Below are 23,514 nucleotides of genomic sequence, written 5' to 3' on the forward strand. Positions count from 1 at the left end.
AACACCACCAGTTTAGCTTCATTCATTGATGTTGTGATGGCACCCTTGCTCTTGAATGTGTTGAACAGTTTCGTGAGAGTGTGGGCCCGGATGTCACTAAATTTCTTCTAGAAGCTCACAGGGTATCCACCCGGGCCTGGGGCCTTATCTCTTCCTCCCTTATTTCCTCTTCTAATAGTTCCCTTTCCTCTTCTGATATCTTCAGGAGCGAGAGTTTAGCTAGATATGTCTCTTGTTTATCTTCCAATGGGCTGTCTGATGTATATAACTTCTGGTAGTATTCCCTAAAGATTTCCTCCATATCCTTGTTTGTCGTCTTGTCCTGCCCTTGGTTATTTTGAAGTTTAATAATTGTCTGGGTGCCCCTTTTTTCCATTAGCTGTCTGGCCAGGTGCCTACCCGCCTTGTTGGCTTTCACGTATGTAAAATGTTGTCTGATCCAGTCTGTATCTGGAGTCATTTCAGAATATTAGGAACGTGTGTGACTAATACTGTAGCAATCAGATAAACACATTACTGAACTTGTTCATTTGCATGGGTTTGTTGTTTGTGGGTTAGGGAATTGGAGGGTTAATTGCCATCGTTACATAGGAGAATTTGAAAAACAATTGGTCACCATTAGCAAAGCCTCAAAGCCTGTCTGTGGTGGGTGAATGATGAAGGTTAATGTTTTATTGACTTATGTTTTCATGATTGAATGCTGAACCCAAAAGCACTTTATAGATGGAAAATGTAAATGGGTTTGAGAAACTGGAATGAGTTTTTCTCCAACATCCATCCTATGGTGCTGTTTTTTGCATTGTCTTCTGACTTGTGTGCTGCAATATGTGTGTTGTGGAGTGTATTTTAATGTCTGTTACTATGCATATTTTGTCTTTAAGAAATGTGACATTTGTTTTCGATTGTGTTTATTTTTCAGGTCTATTGTTGGCATGACCATGTATAACCAAACCACACAAGAGATAGCAAAGCCTTCAGAGTTGTTGACAAGTGTAAGAGCGTACATGACAGTCCTTCAATCAATTGAAAATTACGTGCAGATTGACATTACAAGGGTGTTTAATAATGTTCTTCTGCAACAAACCCAACATTTAGATAGTCATGGCGAACCAACAATCACCAGTCTTTATACAAATTGGTAAGATTCAAACTTTATTGAAATATGTATGCATGTGCACCTTTTCTGTTTGTTTTTTTGAAAAGCAATGTCCATAACTATGACCTCATAGGAGTTCTTAATCATGCTGTGTAGCCTTAGTGCACTTTTGAAAATACTGTTAATGGGTTTCGGTCTGGCGTGTGCCCCTGTGATCTTTCTTACTGTGACATTGTATGCCCATTCATTGGGAATTACCAGCATCTCACATTTGAATCATCTCCTGGATTTTGAGCCACACAGTGGCAGAGCAGGACAATTTACACTGGACTTTTTAGGACATCTTTATACTGACCTAGGAGACTTAAAGCCTTAGACCAACTGCAAGCTTAAGAAATGCAATAGAGTCCTGCTGCGAGACTACCCAAGTAATGAATTTCTTTGTTTTAAAAAACAATGTGTTTTCTCACCCCCTTCTTATGTTTCTTGTATAGCAATATATTGTAACCATATGTCAACATAAGAGACTTCTAAACATTGGAGCTACCCAGTGTGCTAGACCTTCCTTAGTGATTTAGGGCATTGCTAGAAGAATTTGTAACCCTGGCGTTGGCCTCTTCATTCCTTTTTCCAAAGCTGACTGAAGACCTTTGGTAGTCGTCGGAGATATTTGCGTACACTCTTTTTCTCTCCACCTTTTCAAGCTTCTGTTGCAATTTTATTTCACATTTACCAGCCTCTCTGCTAATATTTCACAAAAAATAGAAGGTTGCTTAGAAGATTGCACACAGTTTGTAAATCATCTAAAAAGCCATTGTTCTCAGATCAACTTATGGTTTCTGGCCCAAAGAAATTGAATTTAAAAAGAAAAAGCTGGAGCCATGCTGTGCCTTTTACACCCTGCTTTAATTTTACTATAACTGCAACATATTAATTAGAAATAGAGGCAGCTCGGAAGTAAATATCAGGATCTGTCAGGTTCTCATTGGTATTGTTCCTCTGCAGCAATGAATACATTGTGCTAATTAGACATTCTTTGTATGAGAACTAAGAGGTGTAAAACAGTGAAAGATGAATGCCACAAATTAAATAATGCCTTCCTGATGCATTGTAGCCCAGGGGAAAATCCTAGTCATAAATCCTGTTCCAGGCGAAATGTCAGTTTTAAATACTGTGCCAGGAGATGTGTAATGCCCATCACTGTTTCTGCAATCTATCATCAGAATTATCTTTCTGAAATGTAAAATAACATTAGAATTGTTGCCATCAAAGGCCAGGGTGCTGGCTGTATCTATCTGGTTGCTTCTCCATTATTCAAGAACGACCAGAAATTATTATAATGCAGCCTATTCGGTGATGCTGTTCGAGGATACCTTGGATGCCGCTATGTTTTGTTTTTAATCAAATATGCAAGGTGTTTTTCTCTGTTTTGTGGGCTTCTCAAGTATCCCAATGTGCCACTCTTAATGCTGCTCAGGCAGGCTTCCCGGTATGCTGGAATGTTGCTCAGTACCACTGGGTGTGCTCATTTTGCTGCTAAAACACACCAGGGATGCCACACTGACAACTCCAGGGTGCAGCTCAGATATGCCTATGGAGCTTCTTATTATTTTATTGGTGCTGTTCAAACATGCTATGGATTCGTCTTAAATTGTTGTGTGCCATCTAATATGCCTAGCTCTGAGACTTGGGCTACCATCTAGTATCACTAATGGCACTCAGTCTAATTTGTCTCGCCCCTACCTAGCCACCACTCATCGGGTGCTTCTCTATACCTCTAGGAGATTACTGTCCCTTTTCTAAATTAGATATAATGGGCATTTATCTTTGATGTGTCCTGTGTTCCCAGGCCATTCCACAATCTCTGCTCTCCTTAACGTGGTGCTTTAGGAGCCACTGCAATGCTCCCATGCCCTGCAAGCTTTGGTACTACCAAGCTATTATTTATTTTGCTTTGGTCTGAATTTTCTTTCCCACTGGACAGTTTTGTGCAAGGGTAGGGTCCGCAAGAATTTGCCTACCACATTGAGCCCTCAATGGCAAGTCATTTTTCCCATCACAAATTGCATTTATGCCTGGACTTCACCATGCTCCCATTAAACATTTTGGTGAAAGGTAGTCGGAGACTGGGGGATAAAATCTAAAGGAACGTGGGTTATAAGGGTTTTTTCCTAGAGGGTCTCTGACAAGCCTTTTAGGAAGTATCCCTTAATGTTGCAGAGCGGTCTACACAAAATCAAGCTAAGCCAGACTTTCCAATTGGTAGCATGGCACAGCAGTCTATGTCAATGCAGAACCTCCACAATTGATCTGGCTTGGCAACTAACCCTATTGGAGAGGACCAGGGGCTCTGAGATGGTTTGATGATATTGGCCCTTAACACATTCTCTATCTCCTCTACGATAATGTCTTTTCTAAATTCAGGTATCCGATAACGTTTTAAATGGACTACCTTCCCTGGGGGTGTATGGATGTGATGATGCATTCCTTTTAGCTGACCTTTTTCAGTTCTGAAAACATCAGGAAACTGTTCCAGGAGGTCCATTAAATCTTCCTTTTGTGTTTGGGCTAGGTCGGCCGGAATCAAAGTATTTTTACTTGACTCATCAGATAACAAACTGGTTAGTTACATTGTAATTTCTTCGATGGGATTCTCACTCCACTCCTTAAGAAGATTCACATGATAGATATGAGTCTTGATCTTTGTCTGGTTGCAACACCCGGTAATCACAAGGCCAGGTCTGCCTTATTATCTCGTAAGCGCCATGCCATGTGGAGAGTATTTTGTTCTCATACGAAGTAAGGAGAACCAGAACATTTTGCCCAATAGAAAAGTACCTTAATACAGCTTTTCTATCATGATAGCCTTTCTGGTGTTCTTGGGTCTTAGTCATGTTGGCTTGCGCTATGGTTCTAACTGCAGCCATATGTTCTTTTAGTCGCTGGGCTGTTTGAGAAAGTGGCAAAACTGCCTTTTCCCATTCCTGCCAGGTCTCACGCAACATATAAAGGACATCTTGAGTTTCTCTCCCATATAAAACTCAAATGGGGATAATCCTGTTGAGGATTGTGTGGTCTTTCTAATGGCAAAAAGATCCCATGGTGTCATAACATCCCAGTTTTTGCCATCAGCTTCAACCAGACTCTTTAAAATGTATTTTAAAGTCGCGCTGAACCGTTCCATTTAGCCATCAGTGTTTACTCATAAAGTAAATCCTTGGTCTGTCAAGATCTCCTTTGGAAACCGAACTGAATTAAATGCTTGATAATTTGCTATCATGTTATCCCGTAAAGGAAAGGCTTCAGGATAACAGGTTGCATAATCTAATTTCACCAGTATGTATTGGTTTCCCAGTTTTGATGGCTCAAGGGGCCCAGCTATATCCATGCTGATGCGTGAAAAGGGTAGATCAATGATTGGCAAAGGCTGTAATGGAGCTGGAGGGGAAATTTGGAACCTGATCTTCGGACATAGGGAGCAAGTGAGTACAAAATTCTTCACCTCTGCATAGATCTCGGGCTAATAGAATCAGTTCAGAATCTGTGCTTGAGTTTTCGTTGTCCCTAGATGGCCGCCTGTCAGGTGGGAATGGGACATTTCCAATAAACCTTTTTTGTGACCTTTGGGCACCATGATTTGTGATCTAGGGGTACCATCTGGCCCACAAGCTACCCTGTAGAACAGTGCTGCTTTTACAAAGAAAAATGGTCCCCCCTTTTTCCTACCCTCCTCTTCAGGCAAGACCTGAAGGAAAGGCTCAGCAAGTAAGGGATCATTCCTTTGGGCAAAGGCTAGATCAGGAATCACTTCAGCCTCTTCTCCTGATATCTGAGGTCGGACTTCCTCTGGTGTAATGTGAGACTCTGCCTCCACAATACCCTTGGTTCCTCCTTCGTTGGTCTTATTAGAGCTTTTAACTTCCTGGGTCTTGGGAAAATAAAGCCTTTTTTAAAATCCTTTGGGCTATTATCTCCCCCGCCATCACTTAAGATGTCTATTTCCTGTTATTTTGCATCAGGATATTTATGTCACCTCTATAGAGGGGCCTATAATGCCTGCTAAGAAGACAGCTAGGCCATGTCACCAGGCTAGACCTGACTTAGAGGCAAGTCTAATTTAAGTTCCGGGAGGGGGAATGAAGACTAAGTCTGTGGGTATTACAACTCAGTCCCCAGGTTGGATCAATTCTCCCCTGCTACTGCACAAGTCAAATCCGACGGAACGTTCTGTGGGAATTGATAAATTGGAAGCTCAGTTGCTGAGTTTCTGAAATCTAAGGGTTCCCCAGTTTATGCCAACGGGGTTCAAATCCCACGGCTGACACCATGTGTGAGGGGTCAGAAATGAAAGCCAGACACAAAGTTGTCATGTTTTGGTTAAAAGTTGCATTGGGAGCACCAGGTACCATGGGTTGCCACGCCCTCCATCTCTGTTAGCGGTGCACTAGCAACCAGTCGGTGGAAACTTGTAAAAAGGCCCGTGCTCGTGGTGCCTGTTGTGTGTATCAAGCGAGATTTGTTAAAGTTTCCACTCTTTCGGCGCGTGTGCTATTAGATATCCTGGGATTTACTCCCTTGCTTCATTAGCGCATGAAAAATGCAATTCCACAAAGCTTCTGGTTATCATTACTTCAAAATGTTTTATTTTATATTATTATTCTCTTGGATTCATCAATTGATGGTAAAACAAGTGGTGCCGACACGTGTTTCGACCTAACAGGTCTTTTTCTAGGCTAAGTGTTTTGGTTAAAGCCTTTTATTAACTGAAACAGGGTGAGAAAATGCAACTCTGACCCTACTTTAAGAGGAGTTTCCCTCCCTAAAACTAAGGATCTGTCTTTGTCAGGATGTCTGAAATCAAAAGCTGTCCTTGTGTCCAAAACGTTCTATCCTGACCCTCGCACTATTAACAAAATAAAAAGGTGTCAAGGGAAATGTCTTTAACCTAGTATTTGCAAAAAGTGGTGTTTTTTTTTTTTTGTTAAACTTTCTTTATTATGTTCCAAAAATAGCAGAATTACAAGACGGAGAATGTACCTTCCCAACCCCAACTCCCATGAAAGAAACCATTTTACAATCGAAAGCAAGCACTAGCACATCTTCCGCAACCGGCAACAAAAGATGACTGATTCAGATTTTGTTACACAGTGATTCAAGACAGGCTATTTGTTTATATGATAAGAAAATGTCCTCCCTAATCTGACCCCCTCATACCCTCTGAGGGAGCCAACCCCCAAAAAGGGGAAAGCCATTTCCCCCAAACATCAACCCACCTCCCCCCAAGTGAACAACACTGCAGGCTCATTATATTACATTCCCCCACCACACTTTAGAGTCCTCAATGTTCTTAAGCATGTCGGCCCATAGCGGAGCCCAATAGTCTCTTTGTCTACTCCTGCTGGGCATCAGCGATGCATAGTATGTTTCACGTCTCTCACAGTTGTTAAAATAAGACAACTATTCTTGCACAATTGGTGCCCTCTGTTTCCCCCATGACTTTGCAATCAAGGAGCGTGCCACAGTATTAGCCATTCCCAGCTGCTTTCTCATATCCCTAATGCCAGAATCAATCGGGGAGAGCAACGAGAGCTTGCGGGACATCAGTGGGCAGTTAGGAACCATTTGGGGCATTATCTCGCTAATCTGAAAGGTTGAATATGCATGCAGTCCCACACAAAATCTGAGGTGTCCACAGAGCACCTATTGCACTTGGTCGATCTATCCGGGTCATACCTCTTCAATTGGTCCGGGGTGTAATAATTCGAAATCTGTTATTCAGCAACAGTCTGCGTGTCTGCATGCATATGTTTCCACTGCACATCTGTGAGCCCTCCCCAGCAGCGTTTCCCATTTCTCTCTGAATATGGTCACCCTGTCCACTTTCTCCAATATGAGTCTACACAATGTGAACACTAACTTGGTGTATCCAGGTGGGTCAACAACAAACAGTACTAGTGGAGAGATTGGCTGTGCCTCAGGGTAATTAGGTGTCATGGCCACAGGCCCCGGAAGACAGAAACCACACCATCTAGTGATGGGGGTAATGGGTCACTTGACTCACTTATGTCCCTTTGGGACCCATAAACACTGGGGCCATGGCTGGGCGCTAGGCTCATATAGAGATGTGAGCAGGAACACTTTATTTCAGTGAGTGCAGGAGTGCTTTATTTTTCTAGAACTTTCCAGGAGCTGATACATCCTCATGTGCTGACTCATCGGTTGTAGCAGGCAGGCTGAACCTGGTGGGCGTGGCTTCAGAAGCTCAGCTATATAAGCTGCTCCATCCTTAAGGCTGGTGCTTCGCGTTACTGTGCACTCGCGTGCAACGTGACGCTCACCGCCGCTTGGACCAGTTTACTTACCTTTGAAACCAGGCGTTCTCCTGCATACTCAACTCCAGGAAACCGGTGCTTCGTTTCATCTGCAGACTCATCTCCTGACATCCAGTGAACTTGATCCCGACGCCGTAGCACTGCGCTCCGCATCCATGAACTTGGACCTTGTGAAGAAGGACAAGGTTAGAACATCCTTCCTAGGGCCGCGCCGCATTTGAACCCCGCGCGCCCCCTAGTTAACAGCCTACCAGCTACTGTACCGCTGCAGCTTTGTTCCTCGTTCCCTCTGGCTGCCGCCTCGAGCCCAGCAGCTTCTGCCGGGCCGGCAACATCACCTGCAAGGGAAGAAAGCAAAAGTGCAAACATCAAAAGTGGAACGGACAGCAATACAAGACAACGAACTTTACAATACAACAAAAACAGATGAGGAAAGACAAAGGCAAACAGGAACACTTACCTGAAGTATAGTGGCTTAGTTGTAGCAGGACTGGACTACCACGTGCAAGGGGCCAGTGAAGGAACTCAGTCCAGATCATACAAGCGCCCCTGACAGAAGCAGCAGGACGGAGTGCTCACCAAAACTAATCAACAGGTGAGCTTTCCAGGGACAGCGCATCCCATGGGTACTACGGTTTGGGAGAAGGGGTCTGGAAGGGGATCAGGCGCACCAGCTAGCATACTCAGGCCCCTTATTCTCCACGCAGTAGCAGCCCTGAGCAGCATCACCTATTACCACCAGTCACCACATAAGCGCAGAGGGCAAAGTCAGTCCTGAGCGACCTCACCCCCGGGAGGGCTGCAAACGTGTCCCAACGCCTCAGACAAGGTGAGCGTAACATTAGGCCAGGAGGCCCACATCGCCTCACAGAATCTGAAATATAGCAGCATGATCACAGCAGTGCACTACCCGCGATCCTTGAAGAGGTAAGGAGTCTTCCATCCTGTACCGTTGTCAGAGGTGCTTGTGGGTAGAGACGTGCACACAAAGCCGAAGAGAGAAAAGTACACAAGAAGCAGGAGTACAAGGAGTCCTGCAGACAAAGGATAGGCAACAAAGGCAGTGAACGGAAAGGGGCATGGAGTACAAGTAAAACAAACATGTTAGGTTCACTCTTGGGGTGTACACAGAATGGGGGAAGAGTTTCCCACAGAACCAGGGAAACTCCAGCCTTCTGAGCTGGGTCCCACTCTGAATGCTCATGGAAAGGAGCAGCAGCAGTGGGTATCTGTGTCTGGAACCTAAGGCAAAAACAAGATAACAGTACTCACAAGACTGAAGCCTGTACGGGTCCAGCAGGAACTGAACAATGACTGCCTCCTGAAACGGGAACATGTACACTGTTAACAATGCCACAAGGTACAATACTGAAACGCGAAAAAAGGAAAGGGGGGGCATAAATTGCCTGCTGGAAACCCAGCAGCCAAACTCTGAACAAAAAAAAATACACAAGGCACAAGTGAAGACAAGAACTGTAACAAAAATAGCTACGGAAAAAAGGAAGTCAAAGTGAGCAAGGTTCAGGACAGAGAACCGGAAGAAAGAAGAAACACAAGAAAGCTAGCATCTAAGTGCACGGCTAAGGAGACTGGAAACTGCAGATTGGTAACATGGAATAGTAACTCTGGACTGGAATAACAAGAGTAGGACTGCAGAGAGAAAACAAGGAAACTGTAGCTCTGAAATGGGATAACAAGGGCAGGACTGAAGACTGATAACTAGGATATCCCAGTAAGAAGGTCGGGTGTTTCAACCGAGCCCAGAGTCCCTCAGTCGGCATGCGTGGCTCTTAAAAGGATGAGGTAGGAAAGATGAGATCCCTCAGAAGAGGGGCTTGAGCTGCTACTGGCTTCACAAGATGATTGAATGCATGCAGAGGGAGAAGGTTTGAGGCGGGGTGCAGGGAACACAAGATCAGGACCATTTCTTGCCCCACCACTTCAGTGATGGAGTTCCTTCTCTTCTATCACTGGCCTCATCAGGTCTATAGGTTACCTGTCGGCTTTGTCTGTTTTCAAGAGCTCTCCGGATCAAGGGTCTTTCTTTATGATATATGATATAATATGATAGGTTATTTATATAGCGCCTTTACATTATCCCGGGTATGGCCTAATTCCTGAAAGACCGTGTAAATACGTTTCCGCCTGAAGAGGCAGGCCTAAATATGTCCTTCGTTGCACCCTTCCCACTCTCATCCCGGCGACAGAGAATTGAAAGGTGTACATCGTTCATAGCTCTCTCACCTACATCGTCGATGTACCGCAGGTGTGAGAAATGCTATTCACTCAGACATCCATTTAGACCCTATTCTGATGATGTCACTGAAGAGATACGTTTGCAGTCAATGGAGCAGGTAGACCGACTGCAACCATGCAGAGCTGACGACCTCACAACTGAGACTATGACATAGATATTTTAGACATGACTCACACATGCATTCCTGCATGAAGCTACGCAGACACTTAGATTAAATTGCCTTTAGACACAAAGAATATGCTTATGACTCACTTAGATAGAAGACGCACCTTATTCAGTAACTGCAAGTTTCACAAGAAAACCTATGAACTGCTTGCTGATGCTAAACGCAACTAACATGGGCGGCCATGTAAATCAAGATGGAAGCCACAACTCTATTGAAATGAATGGAAGGTGTTGAAAGGACTCGAGAATGCAGAGAGGGAGACCTCACATGCTGATTTCATAGAGACACGCAGACCAGGCTGTCCGTGGAGCCACTGAGCTTATTCTTGCCACGGACACCGAGGGACAAGAGGTTTCATATTAACAGATGATAGGACACGTGTGTGTAAAAAGCTGGAAACCTTCATAAATGCAAGCAAGAAAATCAAGTTCGTGGTCCCTAGACACGTGACTTGAACCTGAAGGATAAAGCCTATTCATCCGAGACAGACAGAGACCGCTGTTCCCATCCAACCGAAGGCAGGATGATACCAAAGTAATACCAAGTTCAAAGCCTAATGTTCTCTCTCAAGGCTTAGAGGATCGGAGATGGTAACTTGTTGAGTACAAGCTGCACCTTCAGGGCTGTTCTCACCAACTTGCATAGTTGCTCATGGGCTGGTAACCTTCCAAAGCTCCAAGACTGAGAAGATCCTCTTTTGACCAATTTCTATTCACCTTCCACGCTAAGCTTACACTTTGTTCCATAGCCCATTCACAGCACACTAGCCTGACATATCTGTAGTTGCAACATTTAGGAGGTGGTCGTAGGAGTAGCCACCAGAGATGGTTTAACCAATCCATGTACTAATACTACACATTTTTCATATGTACCCTACCTTACTAACCATCCCTGTTCCACCTTAGGTTTTTGGCAATGTATCTTTATCTTGTGACGTCACACGGCCTTCAAAGGGGATGTCAAGCCTGCGATTGACGAGAAAGTAGTGGAGAATGCTATGTTGCCCATCACTTGATACATGTTATGAAAGCTTTTAATAAACAGTACATTTTTGTCAGATTGCTGGACTCGTCTGTTTTTGAGTGCAGGTGATTTCCTCAGCCCAGTTCCTCTTGCTTGTTATCGGGGAGATTAATCATCCCTCACCTTAATTGACGCCTGTTCCCAGTATGGTTCCGGACTGGGACCTTAACCTGGTCTTTACTTTTTTCTTGGTGTTGTCTTTTGACCCCATGCACTCTTGTCCTATTAGGTTACACACACTGAAGACTGCCTTTCTAGTGGTAATCATATCTGCCAGAAAGGGTTAGTGAGCTGCAGGTATTGTCTTGTAAGTCACCCTTTATCCAGTTTTACAAGGAAAAGGTGTTGCTTAAGGTACGACCAGGTTTCTTGCTTAAGGTTGTTTTAGAGCTTCATGTTTCCCAGTGCACAGACCAGCTTGTGTTCCATCTGCCTCCTCACCCCTCTAAGGAAGAGGAGCGGTTACAAAGGTTGGACCCTAAGAGGGCCCTTCGTTGTTATGTATCAAGGAATGCAGAATTCAGGAGGAATTCCCAGCTGTTTATGATGTTTTCCCTGTCTAGAAAGGGTCTGGCTGTATCAAAACAGATCAAAACAGACTATTCCCAGGGGGATAACCCTCTGTATCTTTGAGTGTTACTACAAGGCAGGGAAGGAGCTACCAGTGATCCATTTCACTAGGGGAATGGCTGCATAGGGGTGTGCCAGTGAGAGACATCTGCCGGGCGTCAACATGGTCGTCACTGCACACTTTTACTGCCTGAACCTGTCGCATGGTGCTGATGCTTGTTTTGAAAGGGCGGTTCTGCAGAATTTCCTGCATTAGGGACTTTCATCCTGCCTCCTTAGAGGTACTGCTTTTGAAGTCTATCTGATAAGGCAACTGCCAGAGAAAGCAATTCATTCAAGAAGAAATTACTTACCGCTATTTTCTTTCTATGGATTCATCTCCCGCAGATTTCCTCATCACCCTCCCCTCCCGTCCAGTCCTGCTATGAAAGTGCCTGCAGTTTTTGACTACTAACCTTTTTTAGTAGAGGAGAAGATGAGCGATTCCATGGTAGGCTTGCTATTCCTTTACAATTGTGCTTGTTCTTTACAGCTTCTTACGGTTCTGTTCCTCAGTTGAGCAAAATAAAAACATGTTTTAAGTTATAATTGTTAGCTTGAGTTGTGGCTGTTTTCAGCCGAATCTCCAGGATCTTTCTCTGCATTGGTTGGGCTCTGGGTGGGGGAAGGGGTGGAGTGTAAGGAACTGAAGAATGCTGGCTTAGTGATATAGTATACGTACAGCGACCAACGTCTTGTTCGGAGTTGACGAGCACCACGTCCAGTCGAGATAGATTGATTACGAAGTCGAGAGGCACGACCCCCTCTGTCGAAAGGTTTCCCGAGCAGGTGACGCTGGAAGGGATGTCTATCTGATGAGAAGAATCCATAGAAATAACATTACTGGTAAGTAATTTCTCAGTCTTTGTGCTATGTGGGACGCACTGATGGTCGAGTGGACTTTCGACCTCCTTTATGCTTTCCTGCCGATCCCAGTCATTCCGCTGTTTCTAAGGAGATTGCGCCAGTTCAGAACCATTTTGATTGCTCCAGACTGGGCACAGAAAACACAGTATCCGGAGTTGCTGGGCATGTCCATCTGCCCTCCCAGGTGCCTTCCGAGGAGTCGACTTGCTCTTCCATTCGCAGGAACGGTTCTCCACCTGAACCTCATCAGCCTTAACCTTCGTGCTTAGCTATTTGGAGGCAGAAACACAAGGAGTAATGGGACTTGTTGGATGACGTCCTTGATGTGCTCCTTTCAATTCGGAGACCCGCCATTAGGTCTACTTGTGCCTGCAGAAGGTGTAAATGTTCAGCTTAATGCCGGGAGAGAGATCTAGACTTTTGATCCTGTCCGTTATCCCTTGTTTTTGATTTTTTTGCTTTTCTTGGCCAAAGCAGGCCTGCAGATTAACACTGTTGATGATACCTTGCTGCTATTTCAGTTTACGATTTGTTTCCTCAACGCCAGTTCTTTGTCCCACCATGGGATTTAAATTTGGTTCTGACATTCCTTATGAGAGTTCCTTTTGAGCCCCTCCATTCCTGTTCTATTCGATTGCTCACTCTTAAGATGATTTTCCTGGTTGCCATCACTTCCACAAGATGACTGAGTGAGCTCCAGGCATTGTTGGTAATGTGCCTTACTTAGTTTTCTCCAACATAAAGGTGAGTTTGAGTGGGAGGCCCCCTTTTTTTTCTCCAAAAGTGGACTTGGATTTTCATCTCTCTCAGAAGATCCATCTTCCTGTGTTTTTCCTCCGACCCATCCTTCTAAGGCAGAGGAGCGATTCCATCGGCTGGACCATGTACGGGACCTCAGGTACTTTGAAAGTTGACCAGCTTCTCCAGCAAGGGGGTCTGGCATGGATTCACATGCTCATGAATATTCCCCGTCGTCAGGCTTGGAATCCTCGGTCAAGAAAAAATCTGTTTCAGTTTTGTTTCTGAACTGTCTTTCTACTAATAACCAATCACTGGTCTCTGGGTCATATTGCCCACAGCCAATGACTGCCCTCTACCTAAGCCCCTCCTGTGGCAACCATCTTCAGAAAATCTGAAGATGGCTGCCAGAGGAGGGGCTTAGGTAGAGGGCAGTCTCTGCTTCTCAGAACGCTATGCTCTGGCTGGAAAGGATGACCCTGAGGGTCTCAGAGCCCCTCTATCTGACAAGTGGCTGCCACCTCTTGCCTGCAGAGGGAGTCCCTGTCCTGGACATCTGCCAGGCGGCAATGTGGGCGTATCTGCGCATTTACTAAGCATTACTGCTTGGATTCCCTTTCAGGCGAGGACGCCTGCTTTTATTGGGCAGTCCTCCAGAATTATCTGGTCTAAGTGGTATCCTTTCTCTCCTCCCTGCTCCAGATTTTTAAAAAGGTTTAGGAGTCTTATAGATGCAGAATCCATAGGCGAAAGGACTGCATCAGAAGAACAAATTACTTACCTCTCTGTAATGTTCTGTCTGATGGATGTTCCTCCGACGGATTACTCATCGCCCTCCCTACCTGCTCTTTGTGGATAGTTAGTAAACCATTGGTTCCGCAGTCCCTCAGCGTCAGAGTGCTAGTGAAAAAGGGTGGAACTGATGTCACGGGCGTGGCCCCTCTGTATATACTGGCCCTGACATTATGTCGGGTGTGTGTCGCATAGAGGCATTGGGCAGAACTGACACAGACCCGCGCTGTACCACCTGGCGGCAGAAACGTTTCGATAGAAGCTGCGCTGTGGAAAAGCTTATCATAGATAAGGAATCTGTGAGAGGAACATTCATCAGAAAGAACATCACAGAGAGGGTAAGTCATTTGTTCTTCTCCATCATCCAAGTTGGAAGTGCCTACCACAAAATATTCCTCATGAAGAACAAATTCACCCTCATTGGTCGCTTTACCAGGCATACCCCACTCCAGAATTTTCCAACAGACAACTTGATGAATTCACCAATTCCAGATTTATTATCAGATGCCACCCTTCTTTCCTGTTTGTAATTTGGATAATTATGCAGAGCCGTCTTTCCCCTAACAGTAAAGCATGCACTATTTAGAAGGGCCTCCATCTGTATAGAGAGCATGCGAAAGCTAAACTCAGATGTAGCAAGCATTGGATCCCCTTTTTAATGAGCTCTCAAGTGTGAAAAGCTTTGGGCATTATGCCTGGTAAAGGCAGGAACGGTAAAGGAAAGCTGTGCTGCATCAGCAGATTGAATGTTGGAAGACTAACACCTGCGGCTCTAGGGAACATATACTACTGCCTTGTTCAGTTTGCTGCAGCAGTCTGGAAAGAGGATCTGGCTGCATCCCATATTGATTTCTGCTGATGGTGAATCATTGTGTCAGAGCGGACAAGACGACCATGGTAATTAATCCCTGCTACGGGCCCTGCAAAACTTACACCTTTCTGGTGACTGTTTGGAGATTCAGCCTTCTCTTGCTCCTTGGAAATCCATCCCTGCAACATTTAATTGGATAATGAAGATGAGGCTGAGTAGTTATTGCTTTAAATATATAAGACAAGCACAATGTCTGTGAGATATTTTGACTGATATTTTCCGGGTTTAAATGCTACTTCCTTGAGGAATTTGGAAAAGGTTAGACTTCTGAATTCTATGCTTCCAACCGCCCTCCAACCCTCCCCTCTTTCCAATATTCAGGCACCCTTAAAGGGATTGGAGACAATTAATAAAAAGGTGATGTGGTGTGTTTGCTGTGCACAATGTTTAAAACCAAAGAGAATTAAAAAATGAATTTCTGGAACCTCAAATGCTGAATAACTATTTTGTTATTCAGCACTGTGTGTACAAGTTCTGAAAGTGATAAATTATTGGAGGTGAAGTATTAAAAAACTTAGATATATACATAAAGTGTGTGATGTATTCCTATCCCATAATGTCTTACTTGAACATATATACAGCATGCACTATTTAGCCACATACAGTTCAACAAGATTCACACTTGTGATTCTGCATTTCACTTTTGCTATAACAATGAATGTGCCTGCTCTACCTGAACTCTTAACTTAAAAAAAAATACATGTTCTTATTTTCAGGTATTTAGAAACGTTGCTAAGACAAGTCAGCAATGGCCATATAGCTTATTTCCCTGCAATGAAAGCATTTGTTAATTTGCCAACAGAAAATGAACTGACGTTCAATGCTGAAGAATATTCTGACATATCTGGTAAGCATTTTTTGTATATGATGGGAAGTTGTGTTCAGCCTTATGTTTTAAAATGTAATAGAGGTCAGCTGCTGCTCTTAAATCTTGTGTGTTATGCGTATGCAATGTGGCCATGTCGACCTGTTCTCTTTTATTTAATCACTTAGTGACTTCATGTTGCAGTATGTGTGTTTGTTACCTCTAGCTTGTAGTAGAAGCATCTATAAAAGATTAAGTATTTCTACTGGATTATGTCCTCTGTGAAAAATCGATTGATTCAGTCACTTTCCCCAAGAGGGGAGCCCAATCCTGTCAGGCTAGGCAGGTGAGCGTGCTACGCAACATTTCCCTTAGTGGTGGCGGTAAGAGGGACTGTGGGGTGAGACTCCACTCTTAGGGATAAGGACTCCCTTTCCAATAAGGAACTTCCTTTGTATTATCCCAAACACCCAATTCAGTTTTATCAAGTGACAGACACCAAGACTCCTCATATATATGCTATTGTAATATAATTACTAAAGATAGAAATGAGTATAATACTGTGAAGAGTAAGAATGCAGGAGTAAAGAAGAATGACTGTCAACCACTGAGACGAAAACACCATACAGAGTTATATAGAACACAAGTCCACTCAAAGGAAGGCGGTTATCCAGTGATATTGTTGCCAATGAAAAGGTAATCAGGGCGACATTTAAACATATTTGCACCCTGAAGGAAACCAGCACTTTCCCCAAATATCTTAGGACTGAAGTCACAATAGTAAATAACACCAGTCCTAGAATGTTGGAGAAGGCTTTTTAGAGATCAGGGAAAATAAACGCCTCATTGGCGACCTTTTTCTGCTGACATGTTCACATACAACCAGGAAGGACTATGGTGAGAGGCTGAGGAAGTCTCAGCATTGCGTGATAAAAGTGGGAGGATCCAGAGAACCAGGAAGAGAAGCCCAGGAGATTTGAACCAGCTGGCTGAGGGAAGCCAGTGACTCGGGCAGAACGCTGGTTTTCATGGAGGCAAACCAAATGAGACGGGCAGTACCCGAGGAGCAAGCAACCAACAGGAGTGTCCAGAGGCTGGTAGTCCAAGGATGGATTTTAGACCAGAGCTGTCGGAGAGCCCCAACTTCTATGTGCCGTGGATAAAGCACGCTGACTGCAGACCATGACAGGTCTACCAGATTTAAGCATATCCCAGGAGGGAAACAAGTATGAGAGGTGGTGGCCAACAGGGAGAGAGAAAAAAGAACCCTGACAGAGCCGATAACACATTCAGAGACTGGAGCGTGTCTCCAGAGAAGTGGGAAGAAAGCAGAAAAGTTATCCTGAAGAACAGTGAAACCGAAGCAAGGAAGAACGCTGAACCAGTGACTCAGCCCTATTACATTCCAGGTAAAAGGGAAAGCAGGAGACCCGGGAAATGGGGGTAATTTCTATGAATGTTGTGAAACTGAACCTAAACAGTGGAGTTATCATACTCGTTCCAGTGATTGGCAAAACTATAAACAGAGCAGGACTAATCCTATTCTTCCCAGTGACTGGCAAACTTGTTATAAGAGTGTGAACCACATATGGACTAATAACACTCATCCCAGTGAGTGGCAATCTTGTAAGAAGAGTGAGAATCCTACAAAGACAAATAAGAAGAGTGATGGTTTAACAAGGGCTTAACCTGTATGGTTTAGTGGGAAGAGGGATATAGAAAGGATAGAGAATTATTCAGAGAAAACTCAGAAGAAGAAAAGGAACCTGAATATAAGGGCTTGGAGGAGCCCCCATCAAGAACTAGAAGACTTGATACAAAAAGTGGCAAGGGACTTCCTGAAGCTTTCCTATAAAGGAGAACTGCGAGAGCTGTGCTGAAAAAGCAACCCTGAAGAAGGGAGTAATTCTCCTGGTCTTTTCTGTTATTTAATATAAGTGGCAGGGTCAGACTAGTTCATTTTGGGACAGAGGAAATATTTTTAGTTGCAGGCTTCCCTACTGATGATGGGCACCCTAGTTTAGTTGTTAGATAGGGATGGACACCCTTAGGTTACGGAAAGTTGGGCGTTTTCTTTATTATTTCATAATAAATCTCTTTGAACATGGCATCCATTGGTCTGTCTCCTCCTTCTAACCTACCACATATAGTACCTAACACAGGTGGGGACCGGACTAGTCTCTCCTTCTAGCGGGATGAAAAGTCTATACAGAACAAGCTCCTATGGGAGACACTTCAAAGTGAAACCGTCAATATATATCATTCAGGCATACCGTCTCTTACTCCATTCACCAACACTAAATCTTGCAGAAAAAGAAAACCCTTACTTCAGCGCTAGAAAAATAAATGTTTTATTGTATCAAAGAATCGATTAAAAAAAGAGCAATCACACGACCACGCTGCATGGATAAGTTTACCAAAGACGTGTTGGTGGTTAGTAAAAAGGTGACTCGAATATACAAAAACATATTTTTTTCATAAACAGTATTGTTAAATACCAAACACTTTTCTAAGGCACAGTTTGGCATCTGGACAAAAGAGCCTCTGATTTCAATTCTTCATGTGGCCATTTACAATTGTTAAGTAACCCTTTGGTGACTATCTATGGTCCAATCTGACAGGCATCACTGTGACAAAATTATTTAACTGTCACATGTTTTGTCTCAGACCCGCATTCTTGAACTCAATGCACTGTCTACATAAAACCAAAAAATGTCGACAAACATGTGTTTCGGCTTTTAATTCAGTGGTTTTAACTCACCCAGCCTACAATTTGAGTAGGCCTTCATCAGGACAAACAACATAATGCCCCCCCTGGTGAAATTGCACTTTCTAGCACATATGAATCCTTAAAGTTCAGTCTTTTTCACGCAAGACAAACTCATCAGTTTCCACACTCCATCACTCTAGTCAGTTCAAGTTTGCATTCAAACAGAACAAACTTACTTAGGACTCTCTGATTTGGGTCCTATCCAAAGGCTGTATATGCTGTTCCTATCTGTGTGATTCACCTTGTTTAATGTTTCTTCATCATGAAATTTATCTGGAAGTACCTCTTTGTCTCTCGTGCTGGATGTGTGGACTTTTGTTGCAAGTGTGGAACTATGTATAACGTGAGAGAAAAGCTGTTCGCGGCACATCATTGTAAGCCCCGCCCCCTTGGCGTGTACAAATTGTGACCGCACACCAGGCGAAGTACCTTGAAGTACCTCTTTGCCTCTTATCTGCGTATTAGCGGGGAAGCAGCGGGGAGATGGGGAAGCCACAATTGTATTTTTGCTTCTGTTAAGAACCGTTGAGCCTGGGAGCGATGCTCCAGTTTAAAGTGCCTACTCTTAAAACAGGCATGCCTGACATCAATTCTCCGCTTGATCAAGCGTTGAGACAAAGATCTCTATCACTCGGCTCGTGGAAACGAGTATTAAATCAGTCAGCCTCCACTTAGTAAAAGGACGTTAGAGGCTGCTAAGATTGTTCCCCTCTACTCACCGGCTTCGGATATTCAGAAATTCTGTAAGGACTTGCAACCCAGAGTAGAACGGTCAAACTGTCCTCCTGCTGATTCATTAAAGGAAGGGAGGGTGATTCCAGTCAATAATGTGGAGGAAACTATTGCCCCGCTGACATCAGTCTTGACGGAAATGGCGACTGGGGCAGGAGCAGCTTCTAACTCCTCATTGACGTACAGCGTGCTTTTGAAAAATGTTCCACCTACTGCTGAACCGGTTGAAATTGAAATTGCCACACCCAGCTTAAATGTTTCACCAGACATTGCCATAATAGATCTGGATTTAAGCGCCTCTCGTTTTTTGGCTCACTGCCATTCTGCAAATCTATCAGGCTCCTCTATTTTGTTTGATGGGGATGATAATTCAAATGCAGACTCACTGGCTTCTTTTTATGCTCCCATTCCACAGAGACAATCTGGTCCGACCGTAAATCTTTCTATCTCTCCCAAATCAGATTCTGTTAAAAAACTAGTGGAAATCACGTTGAATGCCATGAATACAACAATGCTCTCGTTGAGCAAGTTGTATGAATCTTTTGATAAAAAATTGTCCTTACAATCAAAACAAATTGAACAAATTATGCTATGGCAAAAGGAAACAGGCTCTATGTTGAGCCGGAAGACGAGAGGGGCGCAGCCAGGATCTGAAGTGCTGATTGTGCGAGCCACAGTTGCTTGTCAAACGTCTTTTTGTGAAAAAAGTAACCTAGTAAACCAGAGGTTCCTGCAACTCATAATCAGTCGAAATTGAGTATGCCGGTCCCATTTCATGAAGCTATTATTTATGAATTGCTCTGCCAATCCAATGTAGGCAACAGCATAAAAATACCAAGCCAATCTGTGATCTAGGCACCTTCTAAAAACACATATACAATCTTTTCTAATCTGCCTAAAAAGAAAACTCGACCCTCTTCGCAGACAAAACTATCTAAAAATCAAAAAGACTCAAAAATAAAGGTCTCAACAAACACAAAACAATTCTTGAAAGCTATTAACTTATCTAATAAAAGCTCAATAATGGCCTCGAATGCAGTATCAAAAACATATCAACAGCAAGCTCATGTAATGGCATCTCACCAACAGATTAACATGAGCAGAAAAGTTGCTCCATATGAGCCATTGGATGAATTGGTAGAAGTTGCTTTGTCCCGAGAAGCCGGGAAAAACAATAACTTACTACCCATACGGGTTCAACCTCATTCGCTTCTAGCCAGCACATCTAGTGCCATTCAACTGCTTCTGAAGCTCATCGACAAGAAATTAGAAGAGCTGTTGATGCCTACATGGCCGGCCATCCGCTTCTTCCGATTGCAAAGAAGCAAACGACATCTGAGGTCCTTGCCAACAACATACTGCACGGTGGTACGGAAAGACGTATATATGGACACTTACTGCTGGGTGTAGACATCCGTAGCAAAGGGCATACTGCCTAGCCATCTTTGACTGATGGCAGTTGCCCTGAGGGTGAGAAGATACGTGAGAATGTCTCTAACATAGAAACGCCAAATGTTCTTTCCGAAGCAGATTACCAAAAAATACAAGGAAAAAATAGCTCACCGTTAGCTGATATAGCACCGGATATAATTCACTTCATAAAAGCGGTGCTAACCTCAAATAAAGAGATGGGCTTGTTATCAAATAACGTCAAGTTCGATCAAAAAGTCCTAAAGTCAATTGCCAACAAAGTTGATGTCATGATGCCTACCCCCGGGCATCCAGACCAAGTCCATCAACCCCGGAAGCAGGCATCATGTTACCTGGAGCAAACCCAGCAACCCGTTAGGGGCTATCTGGGTACAGTCCTGGCGCCTATGGCGCCAGGCTCATATGGGACATCAGTTCTGGCGCCTATGGCGCCAGGCTCATATGTTAAAACTTACCTGATGCAGACCATGCTGCAAGGGATCAAAGCATCCAAGCCCATGTGAGGCTTGAAGGGACTATTTTATTTTAGGGACTATTTTGTTACTCGGTTGTGGCTGTGGAGGAATACTTACCTGGGACTACTTCGAAGGTTATTTAAACCACGCCCGAAGAGCAGCACATGCTTTGCGTTATTCTGCATCCAGCAGCGTAAAGCTCACTGTGTCTGCAGTCAGCATCCAGCATCCTGCCACCCCCGCCTCGAGTCCAGAGCGCCTAGAAAGAAGGGAAAGAAGAAGAAAGGTTACAACAAGAACTTTACTGGATTCATACCTGATTCCGGATTCAGCGCATCTTCGAACCAGAAACAGACTTCATTTTAAACGCGTCGCATCGCCAGCAGCAGTGCCGCGCCATACTCGCCGTTCCTCGCAGCATCTCTATGATCCGGTGCTGTCTCCATCACCTGGTTGGCGTATTCCAGCGCCTAAGGGGGACAAGAAAACAACAAGGTGAGCCAAGGGAGCAAACAAGGACAATCTCTTTGCAGGATGGAGAGCTCATCATACAAAACTATAAGGTGAGCTTTGTGAAAGGGAATGTCAGAAGTGATAAGTGGGGACGCAGTGAGGTGTTAATACTCAAATCCACGGGTGGCTAATTCCCTTTTCCCGTCTTTAGGAGACTACTTCTACGGGTCAAGCAGACGAAGCTAGGTGGGCCAGTCCAGTCAGTCATCTCTGCACTACGCATCACGTTGGTGGAGACTGTGGCTGTCCAGTTCCTCTCGACACCCCTGTGGGAGCCAGGTGAGCGTAACAGTTGACAATTCCCAGCCAAAGAGACCAGCCGCTCATTTTTTAAACTTGAAATGCAAACCGAATCCATGCAAGCAATACGATTTGAATCAGCGGTCTGTATTGGCAATATTCTCGGATATCCCTCAACTGAAGGATATTGTCTCATCGGACATTACATTAGTTGAATTTCCAAATTCCCCCAGACTAAATATAGTTAAAATATGGATGAACTCTAGAGTCATCCAAAACACCATCTGGCTGGCCAAAAATCAGTTGTTTGTGCTGGGCTTTGAAATCCTTACAGAAACTATAACTCCATCGGCTCTTAACAATGTACATCAGAAAAGAGTGACTAGGGAACAAGATTCTCTTACCACCTCTGACATAAATATGACTATAAGAAAACAAAATACATGTGTGTGTAAGTGTAATTGTTAAGCAGAAACCTGTGCAGTTCCCTGTAAGAGGATTCAATTCAGCACTACAGCCAAGTTAACGCCTAGTCTAGAATACTGAATGAAAACCCTTATTGATATATCTTTAGGTCCAGTTCATGCGTTCTGGATGACTACCCTTGTATAACACCCCTCTCTTGGAATCCCCCTGACCCCACTGAGCCAAGAAGTAATTCTGTTTTGCAAGTTTAAAAGGTTTATTTGATAAATTAAAATATATATCACACTTTTTAATAAATTAATAATTGAATATCACACTTAATCTGATATGGTAAATATTAACAACGGAGAATCTGGCACTAGCACACTTCTTTAATCACTAATGAGTTGAGATGAAATGGATAAGATAGCACACAGGTGAATAGGAACAAAAGTATAATGTGGTAGAGGATGCTTTATGTAGGCTCAGGTGGATGCAATATTCAATGAATGCAGTACAGAAAATACGCAATATGATTTCAACCAAACAATGTAATCACTTTTCTCTGGCTACTCCCCTCCCCCCCTTGATGCAAGGCAAGGAAATGGAAGGAAAACACACAGTTCTCAGAAATGCAATCAACTGTAATTCAGTTCAATCCAGCAAGCTTAAACAGAAGTTTGAAAACACAGGCAAATGCTTTGATAGGTGCTAGCAATGAATGAGAAATATGCTGGAAACGCTCTTAATTCCCTTTTAGAGGTTCAGGATGAGTGGTATCTAGTTAATATTAGTCCAGGCTCACACTAGCAATGATGCAGGGATAGTTAGCAGGTTAAACGAATTTCTGGCAAATGAAATCAGGCAGCAGCAGTTTTTTTACATGTGAAGAAATTGCAAATCGCGGCAAAATTCGCGGATGCGCCGAGCGCTATTACAAAGGAACCGCAAGGACTATCTCTACCGTTTTGGGGTCCTAGGAAAGCCTGGGATCTCAGCTTCCAAATGAAAGTTATTGCAAGTCTCTAGCCCAAACGGTTGCGGAGATATGAGTAATTTAGTAAAGGTCGTTTTTGGTTTTGTAAATTTTAAACGCACACTTTTTCAAAATGACAAATTTTACTAGAAATGACAGGTGACAGATAGGAGGCAGTTCTACTTAGGTTAAATAGATTGAATTAGATGAATTTAAACTAAGAGATGTGTTCTGAGTTTTGCTAAGTACTCACAAGAGATTTTGAACAGGAAAGCGACTTGGTCACGATCTTCAGTCTGGTCAGGTCTTTCCGGATTCTGCTCACAGCGCCTGGTCTGGTCTCGGCTAGGCACAGCACTGCTTTCTCTCTGGTCTGGTCTCTGCTAGGCACAGCACTGCTTTCTCTCTGGTCTGGTCTCTGCTAGGCACAGCACTG

General features: G+C 43.8%; 1 protein-coding gene across 5 annotated transcripts in view; it reads left to right on the forward strand.

The window, feature by feature from the left end:
* NCKAP1 (NCK associated protein 1) overlaps window positions 1-23,514 on the forward strand; it is a 1,877,983-nt gene that overhangs the window by 1,136,882 nt on the left and 717,587 nt on the right. For all 5 annotated transcript variants that reach the window (XM_069615779.1, XM_069615776.1, XM_069615777.1 and 2 more), the window contains 2 exons: window positions 920-1,138; window positions 15,468-15,598. In XM_069615779.1, coding sequence (XP_069471880.1) covers window positions 920-1,138; window positions 15,468-15,598 — 350 coding nt within the window. The remainder of the gene's footprint in view (window positions 1-919; window positions 1,139-15,467; window positions 15,599-23,514) is intronic.

Source organism: Ambystoma mexicanum, chromosome 9, assembly GCF_040938575.1.
Source record: "Ambystoma mexicanum isolate Mex_15411 chromosome 9, UKY_AmexF1_1, whole genome shotgun sequence".
Taxonomy (NCBI): domain Eukaryota; kingdom Metazoa; phylum Chordata; class Amphibia; order Caudata; family Ambystomatidae; genus Ambystoma; species Ambystoma mexicanum.